Source organism: Humulus lupulus, chromosome 3, assembly GCF_963169125.1.
Source record: "Humulus lupulus chromosome 3, drHumLupu1.1, whole genome shotgun sequence".
NCBI lineage: Eukaryota > Viridiplantae > Streptophyta > Magnoliopsida > Rosales > Cannabaceae > Humulus > Humulus lupulus.
Window position 1 is genome coordinate 145,339,009 of NC_084795.1, and position 27,329 is coordinate 145,366,337.

The window sequence follows — 27,329 nt, forward strand, 5'->3', positions numbered from 1 at the left end:
GAAGAATTAAGGCATTAGTTTCAATTAGTGCAAGTGCGAGTTTGTTGGGGTTTTATGCCCTAATTAAAACCCAAATTCTTTGTAATATCATTTTATTATCAATAAAAGAATAGAAATCATTTTTTTACTTGGTCAATCACTTTGCTCACGTATTTTATTTTCATGATTATTTGTTTAATATAAACTTCTATTAAATCCAGAGCATATAGCTAATCATATTTATAGTGACGTAATCACAATGGAATATAAATATGATTATATGTTCAAAATAAGTTAGTCCTGAGATTAGTCAGTGCACATGATTTACACTGGCTTGCCAATCTACGATATGATCTACTTACACATTGTAGTGTTATGTTCTTTCCTTAACATTAGCAAGGTAGATAAGATCAGATGTATTTGTTACATCGGACAAGACCGATATTGACAGTTGATAAGATAAGTAAACATACCGTTATTATCTATTCTAGTCATATCATATAGTTGACCATATGTCAATTCAATCTCAATTCAGAGTGGTTAGTATTCTAACTGATTGTATTATTTGAGTTCTTTGACTTGTTCGTTACCAGCTTACCCTACGGACTAGCCCATACTTACATCTTGGGAACTCAGTAGTATAATTGAGTGGGATTGTTAATCATAGATATGAACATCTTTAGCTTCTGATGAAGAAGTGAAACGATGGTTTGCTTTTAGTTTGGTTCAAGGTGTTAAATGATAGAGATCTCATTTCAGTAATTAAATTAGTTTACTGAAATATCATTTACAAGAAACTAAGTATTTTAAGGATAAAATACAATGAGGGGTAAAACGGTATTTTAGTCCTATCTCATTGTAGACCGTCTATAGAGGATTGAGTGACAATTATGGTTGTAACAATGGATAATTAATAGCGTGTCTATATTTGTTATAGAGCGTTCTATGAATTCAAGAGTGTAATTCCGAGTCTTTGGTGGAGTCACGAGGAATTAATAAGTTAGTAAATTTATTTGTTAGATTTATGATAACTTATTGAAGCTTGATTTCATAGGCCCATGGTCCCCATTGTACCTTGGATAAAATCATCTAGATAGTCTCAATTAATTGATTTAATTATCAATTAGAATTATCAAAGTTGACCAGGTCAATTTTGGATAGTTTCACAGAGTTATGTAATTTTAAGAAGAAAAAAGAAATTATGGCAGATTTATTAATTAAGATAAATTTGTATCTAAATTAATAAATAAGTTTAAATCAAGGTTCAAATTATAAATAATTAATTTGATAAAGGATTAAAATAATTAAATCAATAGAAAATAATACAGGCTTTGATTTTAAGTTCAATGGGCTTATAATCAAATGAGAAATTTCACGGGCCTAAAGCCCATGATAATTTCGACCTAGGGCTTTAAATTGACTATTATTTTATTGATTTTGAATTAAATTAAATGGCCTAATTAAGTATATAAAATGAGTGCTTAGAGAGAAGTCAAGATAGACGACAGATAAGTTTAATCACTAGTGTTAACCGAGATTTTCGGCAACTATCCTAGAGAAGGATATTTACTGATTATAATAAAGAGAATAGAGGATCGACACAAGGTTTTTACGTGGTTGGGGCGTTAACTAGCCTTAGTCCACGAGTCTGTATATAAATCTGTATTAGAGCTAGAATAAGCTTTTACAATGGAGTTGTTTAACTGTCTTTCAGCAGAGTTTCTGCCCCCCTCCTATGGAGCATTACAACTTATATTTATAGAATGAGGGGGACACCAGGTTTGGGCCGGGCCTGACCCGGGCCCATTTGGAATATGTGTACAGGGGGCCTTCCTAGTAGAGGTCCGAGCTAAAAAGATATATAGTACATCAAGCCCAAACCAGCTCAGGCCCAATTAGTTGCCCTGAGATGCAAGCATTCTCCCGACAAAACGGCACTTTGGCTCTGACCACTTCGAATCACGAGGCAGATTCAGGGGACAAGACCGGTCAGAGTACTTGGTTGCGCAGTCCTGACACGCCAGTAGACAATCCCAAGGAGACCCTTTCTGCAGGTGAAAAGTGGGGGGACAAGACCCACGCGAAATGAGGCGGCTACAGTGTCCTGGACGCCTGGCCCATAGCCTGGGGATGAAGCGGTCCAGGTTAGTTTACCTTGGGCCCGCTGTGTTTACTTCGGGCCCGGACCATTCTGGGTCCGGGAGCGGGACGCGATGGCCGCGATGATCCGGGGCACTCTGGACAGTGCCGGGACCGTTCGAGCCGAATCATGAACCCGGAGATACTTCCCGGACCTTCCTGCACAGGCCCAGTCCGTAGTCCGCGAGTTGGGCCCGAATACCGAACCGGCCCCTCTGACCGTGGGCCGGGGCGAGGGCCCAAAACCCTGACTGGAAATGGGGATAACAACTAGTTTTCTGATAGTTTTAGATTCTCTCTAAACACAAGTCTTTTTCTAAGCCTCTTTGTTATTTTCTCTTCTTCTCTCTATATCTATCTCATGTGTTGAGAATTGTCCACACTAGTCTAGGTGATTCTAATGATACATTGGAAGATTGTGAAGAAATTAGAAGAACTGTTCAGTTTCTTGATAAACTCTGCGACAGAAAGGATACAAGAGTTAGAGAAACTGAAGGAATGACTCTTTCATTCTACTGCGTATACTGTAAGTATTCTTATCTTTGTTTCTCTTTGAATTCAATTTTAGAAACATGTTCTAGGTTATCTCATATTAATTTGTTTAATATTAGATCTACATGAAAATAAACAAAGATCCTGATAAGTTTTTCCCAACAGAATCTCCAAAACAAAAGTCATTAGCCTCATTATTCTAAGAGACCTTAACGAGTGAATCAAAAGATCCAATAAACATAAATAGGAGTTCATGAATACTTGGGATTTAGACTGATCTACAAATGATCATCTATTATGACAAGAATTAAATCTTTACGTCAAACGACAAGTTTATAAAGATAATTAATTCTTATCGGTCCTGTCATATATAATCTCTATTATATACAATACATTTACTAAGATGTCTATCCACATCAGTAATTTGAATCTAGATTACTTGCATCTCATATGCTTAGCAAACCGTACTTGTAACCATTCATTAAAGATTCCTTACTGTAATATGCTACTGACTATTTTATTCATATATATGATATTAATTCTCTCGTAATAATACGAGATCATATTCTCATGAATGAATAGGAAATTTTCTTGATATAATCATATAATTAATTCAAACAATAATTATAACATTCAAATATAATAAATTGTACTTTTATTTGAAACTAATAAAATGTCTTTACATGCTTTTAGGGCATTAATCCTAACACCATCTTCATCCGGAACATTGGGGACAGTAGAAGAAAACAGCCCAACCTTCCTAAGGTTCTCTGAAGTAACGAGAACCTTGACGTTCTTCTCCTCAGGGGTCATGGAAATCAATGCCTTGGCCGTAACAGTCATGGCATGGGTCGGGAACGGTCTATAAAACGGCCCTACGTGCTTGGACTTCGAGTAGCTGGCCACTACATCTTTAGTGAAGAAATAGTTGTCAGCATATCTAAACGCCTTGTTGTTTCCAGAAATCTCTTCCAAGAAGGAATCGGTACCCTTGTTCGTATAATGGTGGAAGTGGAAGTACCTCAAGTTGCGTTGAGAAAGGTTCGTCTTCAGATCAAACAATTAGTGGATCTCATGAGGTACTGGAGAAGCCCATTTTTTACGATGATAGATAATGTACAACGCAAATAACGCCAAGATAGAGTTGGGAGCCAACTGAGAGGGACTAATACTGAAATAATCCACCACGCTATGGAAATATATATTAAGAGGAAGTAAGGCACCAGACTTAATGGAAGAGCATGTCCAAGTGCACATATCCAAAGAGGGATCCTCAACTCTGTCGTCCAGACCAGGGATAGTGATGAAAATGCCAGAAAGGTCGAAGGCCTTCCTTAAGTTCTTTACCTTATCTTCAATCATGTCAGAGGAAACTCCTTTGAACCAAACCACCTCGTAATCAGTAGGGTGAGGCTTCTCAACTGGTTTCCATATGATCTATCTAGCAAAGGTGGCCCCATAATCTGATGGATGGAACTCTTTCTGTCGTCTCTTCTTCTGCTGCGCAACTGGTGAGACTATCTTGCTCTTGGGAGAAGTACGAGCTACCTTAGGCTGGAACTTGTGAAAAGAACACTCCTAAGGGTGAGTAGCCTGGCAATGAGAGCCCTCAGTATACTCTCGCTGAGAAAAATAGTGATGGGGAACCCGAATGGTATCCCGATGAGAAGGGCGTTGCGAGGAGTCTCGCTGACCAGACAAACTCCGTTGAGAAGAATGACCTCGATGCACAGAAGTACCACTAGGCAGAGTGGTACCATGTCGGAGAGCCTGAGATGCACCTCGATGAGATGTGCCCTGAGAGCCACAAGGAGTACTATGCTGAGAAGAGATCTGAGAAGAGCCAGGGCGAAGAGCCCTGAGTGATGTGCCTGACAATGTGAGGATCATCTTCGGAATTTTGCCGAGTTGTTTGTTTTACTCTCGCCATTGGGCTATACCTTCTCAAGAAATATTCTTCACTGAATAAATATAGAGCGGAATGAGGAAGAATCCTTTTCACCCTTTCCAACAGCTTCTGAGGAGTACACTCGCTCAAAGACTTGTCAGCCGAAGAGGAGCTATACATATGCAACAAAGAAAGGAAAAAAAGTAAAGTTAGTATATCGACGTAATGAAGCTCCCTACCATGAACGAAATAGGCCAGTAGCTGGGGGCATATCCGTTACTAAGAAATCAAGGGAAAAATTGATCGAAGTCACAAAGGAGGGTCGACCTAGGCCCTAAGCTTACAAAACGGGAAGGAAATGTCATAGGTGGTCAGCCTACCACCTTAGGCTGACCACCCTAGGATGCAAACTTCAGAAAAATGCCAGAGGGCTAAGGTTCAAGTCCCCAATAAATCATACAGAATAAGGAAGACCCTAAGGAGATCAATAAAAAGAAAAAAAATTAAGGGTCACAGGTGGTCCCCCTATGATTGGGCCGACCACCCTTGCTTGGGAACCCTGGAAATCGCCTAGGGCATAGGAAATGCTACCTAGGATTGGATTTGTAACCCTGGAAATCGCTTATGCCTGGATCTGAATCCTTGGAAATTGCCTAATCATAGGGTTTATAAGCCTGGTAATTGCCCAATCATAGGGTTTATAAGCCTGAAAATCGCCCAGGCTAGGAAAACCCTAGGGTAGTCGGCCTGTACCCTAATCCTTTAAGCCTGGAAATCGCTCAGGATAAAGAAACCCTAGGGTGGTCGGCCTATGATGGATTTGTGAGCTTGGAAATCGCCCAGGCTAAGGAAAATCTAAGGGTGGTCAGCTTACATACCTCTAAACCTGTAATGACCCACTAATCTAGACTATTTGGACCATTAACGAAACTATACATAAAACTTACATTTTTATGAAAATACCATAATTTTATTGAGTAACTTGTAAAATAAGAGTTACTTACAAATAAATAGAATACTAAGAAGGATATGGGATCCCATTGTCTTTAAAAACAAAACATGATTTAAAATAAAAGACATTACATAAATGGTGCGGAAAATACATATAAAAAGACATAAAACAGAAACTACATCCTCGAATCGAATAACGCTCGGCCCCTTGACTCCATTCACCATCGATACACATCCTCTAAGCGTCACGAATCTTACCGCCTCTAAAGCTTATTTTCCTACACATAAACAGAAAAGAATGAGCCTAATGCCCAGCAAGGAAAATCTAACACATAGTCATACACATAAATTTCATAATAGACGTAAAGACTTAACATAATACATATAACATACACTTATTATAATGGCCATTATTACTTGGGGTCCCATAGACTAAACAAGCATATGCCCATGGGATTAGTGGGGTCCTACTAGCTAAGTAGGTCATATGCCCATAACCCATTTGGGGTCTTGTTAGTCATATGGGTCATATGCCCAAGCCTACAAACATACATGCATACATATCATAACACATTTAACAACATAAAACATAAGATAACATAAGCATATAACATATTGATTCTAGCCTATTTTCCTTACCAAAGTTACCGAGATATGTGGACTGAGTTGGGACTTTTGGAACACTCCTAATAATCATAATGAACAAGAGTGAGTTGAAAGAAGAAAAGAGATGAAAAGGAAAATGGGAAGACTAAACCATTTGAGAATCATGCTTACCGAAACTTATGTGCTCAAGAACTTAGATTCCCTAACCAAAATGAAGATTAAGGTTAGAGATTGAGTAGAAGACTATGAGAAAGAAAATAACATAATACAGAAATGAACTAGAGTTTTGGTTACCTCAAAGACTTGAAAGACCAATCTACACCTCAACCGAAATACTATAGAACCTCACTTCCCAAAGTGTTTGATAAGCTTATGATGTTTAAGCTTATGATTTTCCCAAACCAGGTGTTTACACTCTCACACTCACTTAACACTAGCAGCTTCTGAACTTAGAGCAAAAGGTGAATAATGGCTGGGTACTAGGTCCTATTTATAGAGTTTGGAGATGAAAGGATCTTGATTTTACGTGAATAAAAATAATAGCTTTTTAGGTGAAAAATATTTGAATAATCGTTCAGCAGAGGCTGAAGACTCGCTCAAAAGATGCTGGACTTATGAAGGAGTTTGAATGGCTGAAAGGATAAGAATTCAAAAACGTTTGAACATATGCTGAAGGAGGCGATATATCGCCCCCTGTAGGCGATATATCGCCTGGGCCAGTATGCCCGAGGCGACCGTGCATCGTCTCGTGTTTTCCGTATCTACGTGCTGCGATATATCGGCACACGCTGAATAATTAAACACGAAATTACACATTTTTAGCTAAGTTTGAATGGAGTAAACAGCCTTGACTAAGCCCTCAACGTATTCAAAGCTGCTGACTGACCCTATAACATTCAAACTTTACTCCTTATTAAATTTAATCCTCAAAAATACATAATCCTTAATCACCATTCATACACATGTGCTTAAAATCCTATTGGTTGATGTCTAAACCTTATAATATAATAAATATAATCCTTAATATCAGTCACATTAATCAAACCTTAGGTTATACTTAATATTCTTAAACTATAGATTAAACTTAGAAAATCTACAAGTACTACTATGAGTGTCCAAATAATTCCCGGTCTGAACCAAAAATCCACAGTAACAAAGATAATACTATACATACTATAATACTACTAAACAATTAGCTAAGTAAAGTTCTTGGACTCTACAAAACCCTAAAGCATCACGCAAAAAGAAATAAGGATCAAGCCAATCTTTGATTGAAAATAAGTTTTTTTATTCAAACAAGTGAGTTGTTTTAAATCAAAATAGAGCATAGCAAGGAAATTCAGACAGGTTCATCAAAGACGTAAAGATTGGGAAAGAATACTTACCCAAGAGAAGATACACAGAGTTGATGAAGAGTTGGAGAATTTCACAGCTCAGAATTTCCCTGAAGTAGGTGCATGGGTCAAGGATTTGATGAGTGAGTCCCTACTTGTAGCCTCTCAGGCTAATCATATTTTTAGGGATTAATACCCTTGAAAAATATATTATATTTTTAGGAATTCAAAATTCCTTGAAAAATATATTAGATTTTTAGGAAATTAATTTTCCTTGAAAAAGATGATTATTTTTAGGAATTACAATTTTCCTTGAAAAATATTATCGCTTTTAAGAATTAAAAAATATTCCTTGAAAAACAGATTATGTTTTTAGGAGTCTAATTCTTTGAAAAATGTAACTATTTTTAGAATTAGAATCCTTGAAAAATACGTGCTGAGAAAATTATCGATAGTTGATAAAGTATTACGTAAGGTCCCGAGGGACTTTGCTGTTAGAGTACTACTACGATATGTTTCTCGGGCCAGATCAAGTTTACCGTAATGTGGGACACAGTATGATAAACTTGGGGGCAAATGTTATCCCTAAAAATTCAAGAGATGACGTGGTGAATGAGAAAGCGACACGTGGCATCACAAGTCATGGAAAAAACGACAAAGCATTAAAAAAGACCGATGAACAAAAATGGATAGGTCCAGGACCTATAGGGAAGTCGACCAAGCCTAAACCCCCAAGGGGTGGTCGACCTAGCCCTAGCCCTCTATGGGTGGTCAGCCTGACCCCAACCCTTAGGGGTAGTTGGCCTGATCCCAACCCCTAGGGGTGGTCAGCCTAGCATGCCTAAGAACCACATGGGGTGGTCGGCCCACCCTATTCTTCATAGGATGGTCGGCCTAAACTCCCAAATACACTTTGCTGGATGAAGTTCACGCTCGTTCAAGCTGAAGATCAACAGAGCACCTAGAAGATTAACAGGCCTAACACTTAGAAGATCAACATGCCTTGCACCCAGAAGATCAATAGGCCTAGCACCCAAGCTCTAAAGGGTCATCAAGCCGAGCACCTAAGTCTCATAGACCAACCAAGACTTATCGTTTTCCCGAAGGTTTCAATCGTGCATCATCAACCACGATCCAGAGAAACGACGAGAAGACCCACGATCTCATAATCATGGGAAGGTGGACACATATCTCCACTCCCAATGATCGTGTACCACACCACGATCCCTAGTCTTGTTGATCATGTAACAACCCTTGGGTCTTAAAAGAGGGATTTAAAGACTTTTGGATTGATCATTTGGATTAACTTCTAGGCAAATCTGTGACGAGTGAACTCTTTAGTTCATCTTTGTAATTGTCAATCGAGTGATTCAATACTAAATATTAAGTGGATTACGTTATTACTGTTAATCAAAACAGGGCTTAACCACTATAAATTTCTGTGTGTTTTGTTTATATATTTGTACTTTGTCTATATTTACATTTATATCGTTCAAAATGTGTCGTATATCGTACATACGACAGTTGACCAATTTCAGAAAAAGTCAACAAGTACAATTGCACATATTGAGCCAAATATAGTATTAACTTAATTTTTTGTGTCAAATTTGGCACACAATTTACATCTTGCATTGGAGATGACCTTATAATTCCAATTCAATCTAATTGTAATTGGATAGATTGGGGGTAATTGGATTGGTTTGGATCTCCAGCTCCCCTACATGTGGGCACGTGATGGAGAAGTGACCGAGGTGCTTAATTCAAAAGTTAGGTCTATATGAGGATATTACTAAATTCATTTATAAATCAATTATTAAAAAATAAAAAAAAAGTATTGGATTAGTATAAAAAAAAATACAACTTAAATATGTTATAGTATAACATATCTAAATGGATTCACGTGAGAGGCTTGTATGTTATACAGAAAAATAAAAACTAAGGATTTTCATTTTTGTTTTTTGAAGTCTGATTTTAATGTTTTTAGTCATCACTTTTGATTCAGGAGTCTGATTTTGATTTCAGTATTTTATTCATAACTTTTTAAAAATGGTTTATACATTTTTGGACCATGTATTTTGTCTCATCACCTGTTTGGATCTTGTGTTTAAACAAATTACTTTTTGGATCCTATGTTTTGTAAAATGATTAAAATAGAACCCTAAACCCGATTTTGGTAAATGATTTCTCAACTAAAATTACAAATAATTTACCAAACTAACAATTCAGAACAAAAATAAAATCATTCTGCTTAAAAACTGTGTTGTTATATTTAATTTTTTATTTATTAAAATTGAGTTTATGGTTCAATTTTAATCATTTTACAAAATATAATGTTCAAAAAATAATTTGTCAATACATAGGGTCAAAACAACTAATGGGATAAAACACATAGTCCAAAAAAGTATAATCCCTTTTAAGAATAGTATTTTAGTTATAACTTTCTAAGCTTCTAATTTCAGTGTTCTAAACATATTTAATTACATATAACATTGTAAATTGTATGATAGTTAAAAAAGGTAATAAAAATAAAGTAATAAATTTTCTAAATAAAAGTTAAAAAAATAAAAATAAAATTATAACAAAAAAAATATGTGTAATTTCCGCAAATAAAAATAAAATAAAAATCATAGCCAAAAGAAAGAGACTTTAAAAGCGGGAAAGAGGGTGAGTTGAGCGTGGTGAGGGAGAGTTGAAGTTCCCGCCATTTATAGGGTTCTATATGAGAATAAGTCGTCATTAGTAAATTTTTCAATTAGAGCGATGTTGTGGGTCGACAAATACCGTCCCAAAACCCTAGACCATGTTTTGGTTCACGAAGATGTCGCCCAAAACCTCAAGAAGCTTGTACAACCTCTCTCTCTCTCTCTCTTTTGCCGTTTCCATTTATCTGTTAGGGTTTTGATCAACTTGTTTGTTTTTTTTCCTTCTTGTTTCAATTATACAGGTTACTGAGCAGGACTGCCCGCATTTGCTCTTTTACGGCCCATCTGGGTCGGGCAAAAAAACCCTAATCATGGCCGTCATCCGCCAGATGTTCGGAGCAAGTGCTGAGAAGGTATTTTTTTTTTCCTTTTGTTTGTTTACTGGGAAAATCTTGAGGAAAAAAAAGTTGTATTCATCTCGTGTTTTCTTAGTATTGTTCAGAAAGAGAAGGAAAAATAAAATAAAAAATAGAAAGCTTTCACTGCGATAAGCAAACTTACACTCATCATTTGTTTTTTGTTAGTGTACACATATATTGCTTATCTCGAAGCCTATTATCTAATACATATATATATACATATATTTTGGTTCTTGAAAAACTTTTTCTTTTGGCTGCAGGTGAAGGTTGAAAATAGAACTTGGAAAGTTGATGTAAGCTTTCTTTTCTTGATTCTTCCTTTGTCATTGGTATAACTTATCTTTTTTAAGTTTCTATTATGAGAAATGGTAAAAATCTAAAGAGAGAAAAGCACCAAGACACATATCAAAAAACAACTTACTTTACTGAAAATAATTGGGCAGAATATAAAGGCCCAAAACAGTTACACTGTTACAACACACCCAACAAAAAGGAAAACAAACCAACTTAGTCCTAGGAGCATAATAATTCCAATACACCCCCTCAAGATGAACTGTATAGATTCTTTACATTCATCTTGGAGATTAACTCTTTGAACTGAGTGAGAAATAAGAGTTTTGTTAGAACATCAGCATGATTTTTTTTGGAAGGATAATGAATGAGTTTGAGAAAACCATCTTGAATTTTTTCATGAACAAGGTGCAATTGATCTCGATGTGCTTTGTTCGTTCATGGAAAACAGGATTTTTCAAGATATGGATGGCAGCAATGTTGTCACAGTAGAGAATGGCTCGGTTGGTGTGCTGAATGTCAAAATCCTTCAGCAAAGAAAGAAGCCAAGTGATCTCACATGCGGCATTGGCCATAGCTCGGTATTCTGCTTAAGCTGATGATCGAGAGATAGTGGTTTGCTTCTTAGATTTCCAGGAGATGAGCGATTGGCTAAGAAAGACAGTAGCCAGAGACAGACTGTCCGGTATCACTACAAGAAGCCCAATCTGCATCTGAATTTTTTTTTAGAGATAAATCTGCACAATTAAAATTAGATTCAGCATAAGCATTGATGTGAGGGGATTTAGCATAAAAAAATAGGCTTTGTCCATGTGTTCCTTTTAGATATTGAAGGATAAGATGCGCAACATGAAGATGAGGAGTTCAAGGGGTAGCTAAGAATTGACTTAGCTTATTGACAGCAAAAGAGATGTCAGGATGAGTAATTGTTAAATAGACCAATTTACCAATTAGACTCCTGTACATGGTGGGGTCGGATAAGAGATCCCTTTCGTTTTTGCTAAGTTTGGCATTAGGTTCCATTGGAGTGGAGGATGGTTTAGCACCCAAGTACCCTGTATCACTCAATAATTGTAAGGTAAAAGGACGTTGAGATATAGATATTCCACTAGTGGAACGACCAATCTCAAGACCCAAGAAAAATCGTAAAAGACCAAGGTCTTTTAGTTGAAATGATGAATGTAAATGTTGTTTAAATTCAGAGACAACCTTATCATTATTGGAGGCAACAATAATGTCATCAACATAGATTAATAGAGGAATAAAAATATGATTTGTGCTCTTAATAAACAAAGTGTGATCGAATTGAGATTGTCGAAAATCATTTGAAAGAAGATATGTGCTAAGTTTGTGATACTATTATTTAGGAGCTTGTTTTAGGCCATATAGATTTTTGGTTAATTTACAAACTGCATTTTTGGGTAGGAGAATATTGGGTTGATACCTTTTTGAAATCGTCATATAAATATTTTCTCTTGAATCCCCATGAAGGAAAGCATTGTTTATATCTAATTGGCTTAAAGACCAATTTTTAATGGCAGCCAATGCAAGAAGTAATTTAAGGGTGTTAAATTTTGCAACAGGAGCAAAAGTATCAGAGTAATCAATACCTTGCTTTTGGGTGTAGCCTTTAGCCACTAGCTTTGCTTTTGGGTGTAGCCTTTAGCCACTAGCCTTGCTTTGTACCGATCAATGGCTCCACTTGGTTGATATTGATTTTGTAGAGCCTTCTGCATCCTATAGTGTTTTGTCCCGGGGGAAGAGAGACGATTTGCCAAGTGTTGTTACTTGCAAGAGCATGAAGTTCATCTTTCATCGTTTGTTGTCACTCTGGAATGTTTGAAGCTTGCTTGTAACTCGACGGTTCTATTAGCTATTTGCTGACAAAATGGCAGCACGGAAGTGATCACTCAACCTATTATAAGATAGAACATTAGATAAAGGATGAGCTGTAGTAGACTCAGAAACAGCAAAGTTACAAGTATAGTCTTTAAGATAAGAGGGACGAGAAATAGGTCTGCCACTTTTTGAAGTGGTGACCAGTTGTAATTAAGGAGGAATATTCTCATGAGCGTCCTTGGAAGAAATGGACATTTGAGAATGATGAGGTCCTGCAATAAACACTTTAGACGTTAATAGCTGATCAGTAGAGACAGTAGACTTGTCATGCTTTAAAGGATAAATATTCTCATAGAAGATGACATCTATAGAATTAAAGGTTTGTTGACTTTCAATATCAAGCAATGTGTAAGCTTTCATGCCATGTGGTTAACCAATGAAAACACAAGCTTTAGATCTAGGAGAAAATTTATGCCTATTCCTATCTAAAGTTAAGGCATAAGCAAGGTAGCCAAAGGATCTAAGATGATCATACAGAGGCAATTTATTGTAAAGTAATTCAAATGAAGTCTTCTTTAATAGAAATGAGGGAGTTCTATTAATGAGATAAGCAGCAGTATGAATGAGATAAGACCAATATGGAAGTGAGATGTGGCCTATGACAAATTTTGTTGTTTTCTATCAACAACAGAATTTTGTTGGGGCCTATCAACACTAGAATGTAATTGGTCAATCCCTTTGGTAGCATAGAAAGAAGAAAGGTTAAATTCTTTTGCATTATCATATCTAACAACTTTAATAGTCATAGAAAATTGAGTAGCAATTAAAGAGAAGAATTGAGGAATAATAATTTGCACATTTGATTTTGCTTTAAGCATATATATACCCATGTAAAGCGAGTGTGGTCATCAACAATCGTAAGGAAATATTTGTACCCTTCTATGCTATGAACATGAATGGCCCCCATATGTCTAAGTGGATTAGCTCAAACAGTTTAGATATCCTATTGTTATTAGACACAAATGGAAGTCGTTTTTGTTTAGCTAAATGACAAGTAGAGCACACACGATCATGGGATTTGTCAGAAAAAACAAGTTTTATTGATGATATTTGAAATTGACATAGAAGGATGGCCTAAGCAAAAATGCCATTGGTCCATTTCAGTGCAAGCATTAACAATAATACCAGAATTTACAGATTTCAAACAATAATGATATTGCTCAAAGAAAAATAGCCTACCCATCTTCTTAGCAATCCCAATCTTGGAAGTCCAAGTGGGTGCATTCTGAATAAAGCATTCAGAAGAATTGAAAATTAGAGAGTTAGGACTATTTTGGAGAAAAGCATTAATCGAAAAAAGATTTTGCTTAAATTCAAGTATGAACAAAACATCAGTGAGGTAATGAAATTAGTAAGTTGAACTAAGCCAGAAAAAAAATATGAATAGTATGACCATTAGGTAAAGTGACTAAGTTAGCAATAGGATGTTTATCAATAGTTTTAAAACATTTAAGTGAGTGACACACATGGTGTGAAGCTCCACTGTCAACTATCCATAACAGAGAGGGGAAGTCAACGGGATTACCAAATATTTGAGAGGCAATCGGCAGAGGAGTCTCACTGTTGGCAGAGGAGTGTTGAAGATGCTGACTTAGTAGGGAGATAAGTTGCTGGCTGAGTTTAGTTTGGGACAGCAGAGGCAGTTTGCCCAAAATCGAAGTAGAGACAGGAGATGCGGAAGCTTGATGAACTGAAGGTTTGGGGGCAACATCTTGACGACGCTTGTCACCATACCCAGGTGGAAAGCCATGGAGAAAAAAACATTTTTCCACAAAGTGGCCTGGTTTGAGATAGTGCGAGCAAGTGGGGCGAGGTTTCTTAATCTTGATGTAGGGGGCTTGGTTGAGTTGCTAGGGACCGCAGTAGCAGCAATGAGCGGGGTGGAGTTTCCAAGACTTTGTTGACGCTCTTCTTGAGCCACCATAGAAAAAACCTTGGACAGAGGTGGAAGCAGATCATAGAGAAGGATTTGAGCCTTCACTGGAGTATAGGAATCATAGAGACTAGCACGGAACTGAAGGATTTGATCTCTGTGATAGTACCCAAGAAGCCTCTAAACAACACTCCATTTGCAGCCACACGAGCAAGGAATAATCGACTAAAATTCTTTGAGTTCATCCCAAATAGCTTTGAGACGAGTAAAATAAGTATTGACATCAGAGTCTCCTTGTTTGATGGTGAGGACCGAAGTTTGCAGCTGAAAAATCCTAGGACCATTGCTTTGGTTGAACCGTTCATGAAGGTCATTACACATACCAATAGCCGAATCTTGAAACATGATGCTGGCTGCAATTTCTTGAGAAACAGATTGCAATAATCAAGCCATTACCATATTGTTACATTGGACCCAAGCATGAAAGGGTCAGACGGAGGAGGTTGAGGCAAATACCCATTTATGAATTGAGTTTTGTTCCTTGTAGCAATAGAAATGGAAGTAGCTCTCTTCCATGATTGGAAGTTCTCTTGACCTGTTAGAATCTTGGGAGAGATCAGAAAATTGGGGTTGTCTCCAGTTCCCAAGTGATAGGTACGTTCCATTTGGGAAGGTTGACTAGTTGTGACTGTGGAGGCGACAGGGAGACCGAATCCACCATTAACGCCGGTAGGAGGAGCTTGACCACTTGAAAATATAGCAGTCGAAGGAGAATGATGGACCGGAGAGGAAGATGATGGCATGGCTTGACCAATCCCTTCAGGAATTGGAGATGAAGACACAACACCAGGAGGCGGAGCAGCACCTGAGGGGTGAATCGGAGGAGGAAAGGTAGCCATCACCGGAGCCGTCGGTGGAGAAGTTGCAGAAGTCATCGGAGTAGGGATGTGCAAGGGCACCGAAGAGCTGTGGGGTTGAGAGCCTCTCGTACGAGCCATGTGAATCAAGACATAAAGAAAGAAGAGAAGGGTTTCTGGATTGGAAATGGGTTGTTCTTGAAAGAATAACAATGGGCTTTACGAGTTAAGAGAGTAGCATCTGATACCATATTATGAGAAATGGTAAAAATCTAAAGAGAGAAAAGCACCAAGACACATCAAAAAACAACTTACTTTACTGAAAATAATTGGGCAGAATATAAAGGCCCAAAACAGTTACACTGTTACAACAAACCCGACAGAATAGAAAACAAACCAACTCAGTCCTAGAAACATAATACTTCTAATAGTTTCTTATATTTAATAGTCTAATACAAGTACCTGATGGCGACTTTCTGTTTTTGGTTATGTACCTTTTGTTTAGAAATATTTCATTCCTGACATGTATTGTTGCTTGAGAATATATTCTTGGAATGAATGCCTGGATGGTATAATGGATTTTTAGAAATATTTTAAGATTCGTTTTACATTTGACAATACTGAATTTCTTTTTTCTTTCGCTAACCAGAAGTTATGACCAAATTCTTATAATCCTTGTAAAGATTTTGGAATTTTGAATTTTGTTATCTTTTATGTTTTTGTGTAATGTTTAAAAAATGCAACTATTTATGTAAAGGTTTTAATTTTTTTTTAAGCTACCATAACTCTCACTTTGTTATAGAATAATTTATTTGGTTACTTTATGTATTTAAGGTATTAAGCTGAATGCTTTGCTATTTCAGGCTGGAAGTAGAACTATTGATTTGGAACTGACAACTTTGTCAAGCACCAACCATGTGGAACTGAATCCCAGTGATGCAGGATTTCAGGACAGATATATTGTTCAAGAGATAATTAAAGAGATGGCTAAGAATAGACCAATCGACACAAAGGGAAGAAAAGGATACAAAGGTAGTATTAAGCAGTTCGCTCCATTGACAATTGAGTGTAGTTTTGCTTTCAACGCGTCAAAAGGTCATTCATGGATGTTGTTATTCAATAAATCAAGATATTTTTTTATAGCAATCCCAATTTGTATCCTTTCGACTTTTCGATGTTGTTATTCAATAAATCAAGATATTTCGGCTGTTGCTATCTGTGTTAATTGAGTACACGTTTTCTGCATGGTTATTTGTCTTGGTACTATTCTTTCAATGGGGCAGTACCCTCATTTCTTTTATTGTTCTTTTTTCTCACTCTTCGTTGCCCTATCTCTTCCCCTGAAATAAACTAATAGACACTTAAAGGAACCTGCGTCGAGAGAAAAAGTACTTTTATACTTGACAACATTAGCTGATTATATAAGATAGACAATAGGGGTAGCTGTAGACATGTAGTAGGGAGCATACATGATACACACATATACACATATAAGTATGAAGACAAACTTGTGTGTTGGTTTAATACAATCGTTTTGATTGATGCATGCCATCTTCTTTGATCACAGTTTTGGTGCTCAATGAAGTTGATAAACTTTCAAGAGAAGCACAAAATTCTCTTCGAAGAACAATGGAGAAGTACAGTGCTTATTGTCGGCTAATTTTATGCTGTAACAGTTCTTCAAAAGTTAGTGAAGCCATCAGGTCTCGCTGTCTGAATGTGAGAATCAATGCACCATCAGAAGAACAGGTTGGATAAATTTTCTCTTTGCTATAATTACTAGTTTGTACTGAGCTAATTTATTTCATGCATAGTGGCTTATATTATAAAAGACATAGGACTATAGGAGTTAACTTTAGTATGGTAGCTCGTGAAGGAATGACAAATATCTTGTTTTGGGGGACTGGTGTGTGTGTGTTTTCAAAGTTGAATAAGTTTAAGGTAGATATTACAGATAATTTTGCATCGAGTATTTATTGTAGATATACATTTAGGTAATTAGTAATAATCTTAGCAATAAGTTACTAATTGAGTTTAGTTTATAGATATTAATTTTCATTTTATAATTGTGTGGTGAATTATTGATGTGTATGCAATTAGATATGAACTATGAGTCTATGATGCTACAGTTGCTAGAGAATAGATTCTAGTATTATGACCTCACTGATAAGTTTTGTGAATTCCATGGTCATCTAAGTTATTGCGTTGCTGTGTGTTAATGATTTTCATATTATACAATTAGCAAGCTGAATATGTGTCATTGTAGTAAGAAATAGATCAAAGTCGAGATAATAACTTGAAAGTCATTTGGACTAGGCCTTTCGTTTCAGTCTATCTGGTCATTCTTCTTGCCATTCTGGTCATTGTCTCCTTTTAGGGTACATTTCTATGTACGTACTTTTGTATGCAACAATTCTGTGGACACAATTAGGATTGGTTTTATATACCACGAGAACCAATCTTGTGAGTGTAGCTTTTGGCAATGTTTAAAAAAGCATTTTTGAGGCGTAGCAAAATTGCCTCAAGGCTTACGCCTTGACTGAAGACGCAGAGGCGTACGCCTCACCATTGTGAGGCGCTAATTTGAAGTAACTGAGGCGGAAAACAAAGAGGCGCACGCCTCACTGAATCTGTTTTATATTAGGTTTATGTAAACCCTAAAAAGCCCAATTTGTGTTTTCTTTATTTCTCTCCTTCACAGTAATGGGCTTTTGCTTAAATAACTAAAAAAAGCCCAATAAAAACACATATCTGATTAAAAATAAAAAGTCCAATAAACCCTAAAACAAATAATTTTAGAAAACCTAATCACTGTACACTTAGCTATTGATGTCGTCATTCGTTACTTTTCAATCATAGAAACAAAACAAAATAAAATAAAAAACGAAGCTGTCTTGTTCCTTACATAGCTGAAGCTTTTTTTTCCAAACATAAGAGGAGAATTAAGGTATATTAAGTATAACTTATATTTTTTTTTCTATTATATATTTTTATTTCATTACTTTTGGTTATTTTTTTTGTTATGTGTAGGTAGTAAAATGATTAGAAACTAAAAAAAGTTGTGGAGGAGGGTGATGGTGATGTTGATGATGAGTGGATTTTACAATAGGGATATTTGTGGCATAAGTACCAAATGTTTGGGTTTTGTACGCGGCATAGACCCAATGTTTATTTTTAGTGGCAAAAGTATCCCAAGTCAGTAAAACTGTAATTCCGTCAGCCTCCTCCGTTAGGTTCCGTTTCGTGATGACTGGACCAACACGTGTCACTTCGTGATTGGTCCAACTCAATAATTTTTTTAAAAATAATTATGATTTGGACCAATAAAAACGTGACACGTGTCTGCCTAACAGAGGAGACTGACGGAATTACAGTTTTACTGACTTTAGGTACTTTTGCTACTAAAAATAAATATTAGGTCTATGCTGCGTACAAAACCCAAACATTGAGTACTTATGCCGCAATTATCCCTTTACAATATAACCATACTTTCAGCAATGATGAATTGGAAGATGATTTCTCATCAAGTTTGTTCTAGGATAGTAGAATCTAAGATTCTAGTTCTAGATTTATCTTTATTTTAGATAATTTATGAGATATTTATGATTGAGTTTTATGACACATTCTATGTCATGTTTGAGTTTTAGAAGACATGTTATGCTTTATAACTATGAATCATTCATCCTTTATTTTAAAAATATATTTTTAATTAAATATTTGAAGCTTACGCCTCAATGCGCCTTAAGGTGTACGCCTCACCTCACAAAGAAAAAATGCCTCAAGGCTTAAATACGAAATTTTAAACATTGGCTTTTGGATATATATATAATTATGTAAAATTTTACATGTTTTTTCAAACCAAAGCTTTTATTTATTTAATTCTTCTAGATAAGAGATAGTGCAAAATCATCTAAATTACATCTTATAATGCAAGTAGAAAGAATTGCTGACTAAACCAACGTGTAAAACAATACTAATTGAGCTTATTACAATCACGATTGTCAATCACACAATAGCACAAAAAGAGAATTCTTTGAATTTCTTATATTAGAATTCAAAAGTGCTAGAGTTCCTTCTGCACAGTGCACACCATGCATCAATTTGGGGAAACTTGTAGAAAAGGTTTCCATTGTCTAAGTTGACCGTGCTTCAATTTGGGGAAACTTGTAGAAAAGGTTTCCATTGTTCTAAGTTCTCATAGGTAATATCCTCCCCTAATGTGGATTTACAAGAAAATGTCCAAGAATATGCAAGCGTTCGGATTCTTCTATTGGCCATCAAAGTACAAGACATGTGAGAGTCTAACACTAATATTAGTTTTTTGTATCTTGTATAATCTCCCTCTTGTTTAGATTCATGAAGAATTTAAGTTCCCAACAAAATCTTCTTGATGTCCCTGCCTTCTACCCAGTACATTTGTCTAGAGAGCCATCGATTTGATAAAGTGGTGGAAACCTATCGGTCATAGTCATTTTTTCCAATCAAAGATCCTTCCAAAACCTAATGGAGTCTACCATGCCTAGTTTTAAAGTGACATGTTTTACGAACTCGTTGTATTTGTATTATGAGAAAATAAACTTCCAAGGGTTTTTGAATGTAACTTTGGAATCATTGAAGAATCCCACCTATTTTTTTATCATACCATGTTTACCCTTGATAACTTTGTGCCACAATGTCACCTTTTCTTTTGGTTATTTTGATAACCACTTCTTGAGTAAAGCTTTGTTACTTTTTATTATACTATCTATTGCTAAACCTCCAAACTTCTTAGCTCTACAAATTTTCTCAACATTACCAAATGATCACCTCCATTCTCATCATATCCTTCTCACTATTTTTTATCATACAATGTTTACTCTTGATGAATTTGTGCCACAATGTTACCTTTTCTTTTAGAAATTTGATAACCACTTCTTGCGTAAAGTTTTGTTACACCTTATTATACTATCTATTGCTAAACCTCCAAACTTCTTAGCTCTAAAAATTTTCTCACACGTTACCAAATGATCACCTCCATTCTCATCATATTCTTCTCACAAGAAGGTTTTCATTCTTTGCTTTATTTCCTTTGCAACCATCTGAGGTACTCGAGAATGAGCGGGAATATGTTGGTGAGGCTAAAAAATCTAATTGAATTAATGTCAAGCATCCCATTAGACAAACTATTCTTCCATTCATCAAGTCTCTTGCTAATCATCTAGCAGACTTAAATACTCGCCTTCAAGAGGATTGCCTCTAAAAGTATTCCTAGATATATAATAAGCTAGGCATCCACTTAACATCCCAAAGTGTGTGCCAATTGTTGTGCACATTTCTCATTTAGGTTAATTTCTAGGATTACACTTTTATTCGTATTCACAGTCTCATTTAGGTTAATTTATATGCAGAAGTTATCCTCAGTGTATATATACTTTTTAATTTATTTCTCATGGCAGATTGTTAAGGTACTTGATTTCATTGGTAAAAAAGAAGGCCTACAAATTCCGTCTGGATTTGCTGCTCGTTTAGCTGAAAAATCAAATCGGAGTTTAAGGAGAGCTATATTGTCATTTGAAACTTGCCGTGTTCAACAGTTAAGCTCCATGATACTTCTTACTCATTTCTATTCATTCAGTGGCCTACAAGTTCTGATAGCTAATTCTATCATTGGATCTTTTGTATTGTGGATACAGATATCCTTTTACTAGTAACCAAACAATTCCACCAATGGATTGGGAGGAATATATTTCTGAAATTGCGTCTGACATAATGAAAGAGCAAAGCCCAAAAAGGTTTGTTTTTATGCATCTCTCAATGTAATCCAGTTACTTTGGCACCTTTCTATATATTTTTGTTGAACTGAATCAAGATGACAAGTTTTTACACATGCAATCAAATGTCAAGTATGGCATTTTTCTGCAAACATGCCACATAGGCATATGCAATTCAGACAAACAACATTCGACTCTGATATGTCTAAATATATTATATTTGTACGTTTTTTTTCTTTTTTTTCATTATTTTTTTGCAATTTTATTATTTTCATATACAAATGCCCTGAAAATGGATGATCTGTAAACTATTTGAATGTGTTGGCTGTAGTTCTTAATATTTTAGATATTTAGTCAGATGTATTCTTTTCTTCTCCTCCTGGTAGAGTTGCACGTGTAAAGTGGTGATAGGAATTCTTTCTCTTCCTAGAGACTTCTCTAGTGTGTATGGATAATGTGTAGGTTTTCAATATATATATGCACGCAAACACACGAGAAATTGTTTGTCCATCCAAAATGACGTAATAAATTTTGTAAGTACTTTGAAGTTCAGAAGGAAATCCTGAATTCATTTTTTCTTTTTAACTTGGTGAACTCAAGGTCCGTACTTTGTATTCTGCTAGATCTCAAGTCTAAGTTTTACATAGAAAATGGGATCACTTTGTGGATGAGAAGAAGAGTTGTCTTGTGAGGGAAAAGTATATGAAACAATTACTTGTTTCATGTTTTCTTTGAATTGGAGGGGTTTGTTGTAATTCTTCATATTTAGATTTTGAAAGATACCTTGTTCTCTTGTGTTTTGAAATTTGTTTGGTAGCATTATGTTCTGTTTCATTAAGAGGCCCTAACAAATAGCATTGGTGATGAGTTTATGGAGCAAGCTCTTTGCTTCAGATTGAGGTGTTACTAAATGTTTTGAATTGATTTCAAACACACTACCAACAATTTCTTAGTTTTTCCATGCCACTTCATCAGTTTGGCTTTTTATCAGTCTTGTTGAACAGATTACTTTACGATCCACCTTAAATGTGGCTTTTTTTTTATGTTCAAAGCAGTGTTCTTTCCATAACCTAGTTTGCCACCATTATCAGAATGTTCCAGTGTGGGTTTAGTGGGTTTAGTAGTACATCAACAAGCGCTTCCCTCATTTATATAATTGGTCAACTATAACACTGTCAGGCTGGTTGTGGAAAGTTTTAGAATAAGATTTATGAATTTTTAAATTGCAAATTCTCCTAGAGTAGGGTGTTTTTTCCCCTCTAAACATAAATTAGGGCTCCCCTCCTGCCTAACCCTATTATGTTTGGAGAGCAGAAGACTATAGCATTTGCTATGTAGTTGCTTAAGAGGGTCTTGAACCTTAGACCTTGCAGGAGTAAATTACAAGCCTGACCATTTGAGCTACCCTCTTGAGTCATAGAGTTTGGGGTTTTGGACATGTATATTACTTCCTATTTAGTTTGGTGCCTTTCCTGTCCTGTGATGTTTTTTGCCTTCATGTTCTGAAGATCTCCACAGAACTAGCAAATAAAGGTTTTAGGGAATTTGAACTAATGATATCAATACAAATTAAAATTAATGGCTTTGAAATGAAAAGATACCTTAACATTGTGAATTTCCTATTCAATTTGTGATGCCAATTAATTTTTTTAAAAATGGCTTATTTTGTTAATCGGACTAATAATTATTCTGTTAATGAGCAGCATACAGTAATATATATACAAAAGGATATCATATAGGATTCATATATGGTTAAATAAATCACATATGTTTTATCTTTCAACTGTGAATGACTACAGAGCTGGTGCAACCAGTTAATACTCAAATCTAAATAGAGGTTCTAAATAAATACTTTAAACTCTAACAAATAAAATGTCTATTTTTTTAGGCTTCATCAGGTTCGGCTTAAAATCTATGAACTACTTGTCAATTGTATACCTCCGGAGATCATCTTGAAGGTAAATACTTTCCATTTTATTGCTTGCTACAAATTTTTATCCATTTTTATTCAACTTTTGGTGTTGCATCAGAGGCTGCTTTATGAGTTACTGAGGAAATTAGACGCAGAATTGAAGCACGAGGTCTGCCACTGGGCAGCATATTATGTAAGCTCATCATTCCCAGTACTGACTATGGACCAAACACCAACCTTCCTATTATTTTGTATTCTTTTTTTTTTCTTGAAATATTTATTTGAGAGAGAAAAGAGAAAACGAGGTGTGGGTTTGGTTTAATATTTGCAATTTGCTTCTGGTGTTTAATTATTAGGACTGAAATTTAACTTTTGGTAACAAATTAAGCAACTTTGTGGATATATGTAAGCATGGGTTTGACAAAGTCTCATTAGTTTTAAGAAAATAATTTCACTTGGATTGAGAGAAATGACAGATTATTAGGTGTTGAAACATTGGGTCTCTGATAAATGGCAGATATTGTTTCAACTTTCTTCCAAGTGATTAAATCTGCTTCTGAATTTTCTGCTGTTAAGTTTGTTTTTTGAAATACACCAACTAGGGTCTTCAATGAATACTAGAGATAATAGACAAAATCATAGAGGAAGTTGAGAATAGAAGACAATAAAAATAACTAGGCAGATCTAATATATGATATTGAATGAACAAAATGATAAGAACACACAAGAACATGAGGTATTTGAGAGACTTCAACTCTCCCAAGTATTACTGTTCAATTCATTACAATCATCATGCCCTCTTCATTCTTCTTATCCTTCTATTTATACCATCATATTCCAGCTCATTCACTACCGTCACTATAATGACCCATATACCCTTTTATGTTCCTATATTCTACCAATCCCGGGGTCTATCATTTTTATTTGTAGAATGGTTAATAGTGATTTACTGGCTAAGTGGGCTAGTTCTTCTTGCTCCGAGTGTGTCATCCGTGGGAGCACCCGCTGTGGTGGCCAAAATTTTCTCTTCGTCATTTTTTTAACATATGTCAGGAACAAGAAATTCTATTCATCTTAATGAAGGTCATGATGTTTTCCCATAAAGAAAAAGCTTATGTGGCGGGTTTGCCTGATGAAAATAGGATGTATTTTCTGTTATCTATCTGTTTTCATTTGTATTTTTCGTTTTCTGCAGGAACACAGAATGCGACTTGGACAAAAAGCTATATTTCACATTGAAGGTACATTTCAGTTTTCAGTAAACTATGGCATTATTAGATGCGCTATGAGCTTGCATAACCAAGTGCATCATGTATCTTTATCTGCCCTAACTTTTTTTTTTAATCTTTTCAGCATTTGTGGCCAAGTTCATGAGCATTTACAAGTCTTTTCTTATTGCAACATTCGGCTGAGTAATCGGATGTAGAAGTGTGTCGGAAAGGTTTTGTAACTAACATTTTTACTCGATTCCATTGTCCTAGACTCTTTACGATGTCGTGCAAGGTGGCAATAAGGTCCTGATGAGTACTCTTGTTTAATTGTGAAAAGGATGTGTTAAACCTATTTTCAACGAGGAAAGATCTGAACAGTATGTTCCGTTTTGGAAACCTGATTGCAGTGTGTAGTTAGGTTGAAGTTCCAAGAAGAGTGAAATGTCACATAAATTACGGAGGAATTGCTCTTCATAAGCCATTTGAAGAAAATGAGTTTGTTCTCAGAAAAAGCAATGATAATTATAATTTAGTTTAAGCACAAAAGGATTATCTTAACGCACGTAAGCTGTCACTTAAAGCACTAGGTATATAAGCTCGACTCTATTAATAATTTTTCTCAAATAGACCTCTAAGATCTCAGTTTTAATCCAATTCTAATACACACCGGTCGACAAACTTAAACAAACTTTAACTGTTTTATTAAGTCGGATTAATTAAATAAACTTAAAATTTCATTAGTAGAAAAATATTTATTTAGTAAGTCCAAAATTCTTTAATTTAGTTTTTTCAGAAAAATAAGGTAATACTAGGTGAAGAATACAACTTTAAAGAAAATGACAATTATAAGTCTAGAAATCCATAATTTAAATTTGGGAATAATAAGTTTGATTTCATTTACTTCTCAATAAATTAATTAGCTAAGAATTTTTTAAAAAAAGTTTCAAACTAATCATAACCATAGCTAAAGTGGTACATTTTGAGTCACCAAAAAGTTTAAGATAAATCATAAACAAGTTTCTTACTTTGAGTTTTTAAACTAAATTAAACAAGTTTTACACTTGGTAAAAATGAGGTTTTTGACATTTAAAGTCACACACTCATATTCCGGATTTAAAATTTGATAATCCATAATTTAAAATTTACTCATTAATTATTTAATAAAGTTTTTGGATCACCACTTCAATATATCAAGAATGCTCCCAAATTTTTAGGTAAAAAAAATCATTTTTACTTGGTTAAATACTTTTCCAAAACTCAGAGGTTAAACTGACCAATTTTCAAAATCCAAATTTTCTTACCAACTTTAACAAGTTATAATTTTCTAACCCCTTAAGGATTCTTTTACAAAAAATTTCAGATTCAATCTTGAACATATTATTAAAGTTCTTGCAAATTTTAGATAAAAATGAATTGTTTTGGTTAGCAAACTTGATGTTCAACAATCAGACCTAAAACTAAAAATATGAATTTCTCCATATTGCAACATCTTTTTAAAATGACAATATCTTTGTGGATATAAAACCTTTTTGAACGTTTTAAGTGTCTAAAATCATCCACTCTTTCCAAATAATACTATGGTAATATAAATTTTTAGAGACAACACATTCAAGGTTTTGCTTGACCATTTGGAAGTCAAGACTATAATTTTGGCAGCAAACCTTTTGTGCAAACCCTAAAGGAACTTTGGATTCCTCAACTAAAATCATCACAAACAATATGCATGCATCATCAAACAAAATAATTTACCTTATTACATCACAACAAAAGGAATTAAACACTAAAATAATACATGCAACTACCCTATACATTTCTCTACACACCAAAGTCACAAATTTGACCTTTGATATCTCAAAGTTTGATTTAGGCCCTAGCTCCTTGGATTCCTCAATTACTCAAGCACTTGAATACCTTCAACACTCCCCAAACAACACAAATATCTGATCCTACTAGCTCTAAGAATGGAAAGAAAGAAAATGGAAGTTAACTTTTGAAGCTTAAAGAGATTACCTTTCAAGTGTGCTTGCATGCACACACTTTGATTTTTATGCCTCTGGAGTGTTCTCTACTCCTTGAACCTTATATGCAAGTGAGGAAATAAAGGTTTAGTGGACAAAACAGTAGAGAATACCTCTATGAAGGTTAAGCCAAGATGAGAGAAAGAACGTAGAAAACTCACATTGATTCTCTTTTGGTTGCAGCACAAGCTTAAGCTTGTGAAATACTTCAAGAATTTCTTAGAGAAAATGATGAGTTTTTTCTTATAGAGAAGGTGGAGATAATTAGTGTTTAGAGAGAGAATGATCAGCTGAAAATGAAAATGAAAGATAAGGTTTTCAGCTTGAGTTCTTGTTGGGTTTTGTTGGTTTGATTTTGGGGTTAATTGGATTGGTTTTTGAGGTAAAAATGGTGAGTTTTTCTAGGCTCGAGGGGTCGGGTCGCGGCGCTGTTCTTGCTTATCCGCGACCCCTTAGAACATAGGGGCGTCTGGAATTGGAGGCACGCTGCGGTGCCCTTCAGAAAGGACCGCGGCGCGTGTAGGCTGATTTGAGGCAGGGCCTCGAGTTGAGCTGGGGGCCGCAACATGAGTTCCTAGGGCCGCGTCGCTTAGTGCATTTTTGTGTTCTAAAGAGGTTTTAGGCTCAGGAATTCAATAGTTAAGGCTCAGGATAGATTTCATCACCTGGATTGATAGAATTCAATGTCCAGGAGACTAGAATTATGACCCAAAGCTATTCAATGGATTAGAACTTGATGGGTGGAAATTGTTAATGCGTTGTGACTAGGGTTTTGGCGAGGCTCGGACTATGAGACTGTGCTCGGGACATCGGTGCTTGGAAAGCTTGGGACACAGGTAAGAAAACTACTGATCCCATAGAGCTTGAGTTGCAGGGCACGACCCTTAAAGATTGAGTTGCAGGGCTCGACCCTATATGATTGTGTTGCAGGGCATAGCTCTTTGATTGAATTTATATGTGTTTAAGTATCAGTTTATTTATATTATGTGTACATATAAATTAATGAACGACGATGGCTGGGAAAAGCGAAGGTCGAGAACGGCAAGGGGCTGGGAGCAGCATTTAGCA

General features: G+C 35.6%; 1 protein-coding gene across 2 annotated transcripts; it reads left to right on the plus strand.

Annotated features, from left to right (window-relative positions):
• The first annotated feature begins 10,055 nt into the window (after positions 1-10,055).
• LOC133823204 (replication factor C subunit 3) lies at positions 10,056-24,639 on the plus strand. Of its 2 annotated transcripts, XM_062255832.1 has the most exons (11): positions 10,056-10,233; positions 10,334-10,444; positions 10,711-10,743; positions 16,234-16,402; positions 16,938-17,119; positions 20,806-20,942; positions 21,043-21,141; positions 23,009-23,078; positions 23,151-23,225; positions 24,228-24,273; positions 24,386-24,639. In XM_062255832.1, the coding sequence occupies exons 1-11, from the start codon at positions 10,150-10,152 to the stop codon at positions 24,442-24,444; spliced, it is 1,065 nt and encodes a 354-aa protein (XP_062111816.1). In that variant the 5' UTR covers positions 10,056-10,149; the 3' UTR covers positions 24,445-24,639. The 2 variants fall into 2 exon arrangements, with proteins under 2 accessions (XP_062111816.1, XP_062111815.1); XM_062255831.1 differs by having other exon boundaries at positions 23,009-23,225.
• The last annotated feature ends 2,690 nt before the right edge of the window (positions 24,640-27,329 follow it).

Excerpts from the sequence above, each read along its gene's own strand:
- LOC133823204 (XM_062255831.1), top strand. The coding sequence starts at position 10,150 with ATGTTGTGGGTCGACAAATACCGTCCCAAAACCCTAGACCATGTTTTG. Across the intron at positions 10,234-10,333 it reads CCCAAAACCTCAAGAAGCTT|GTTACTGAGCAGGACTGCCC; the intron begins GTACAACCTCTC and ends TCAATTATACAG. Across the intron at positions 17,120-20,805 it reads ATGCACCATCAGAAGAACAG|ATTGTTAAGGTACTTGATTT; the intron begins GTTGGATAAATT and ends TTCTCATGGCAG.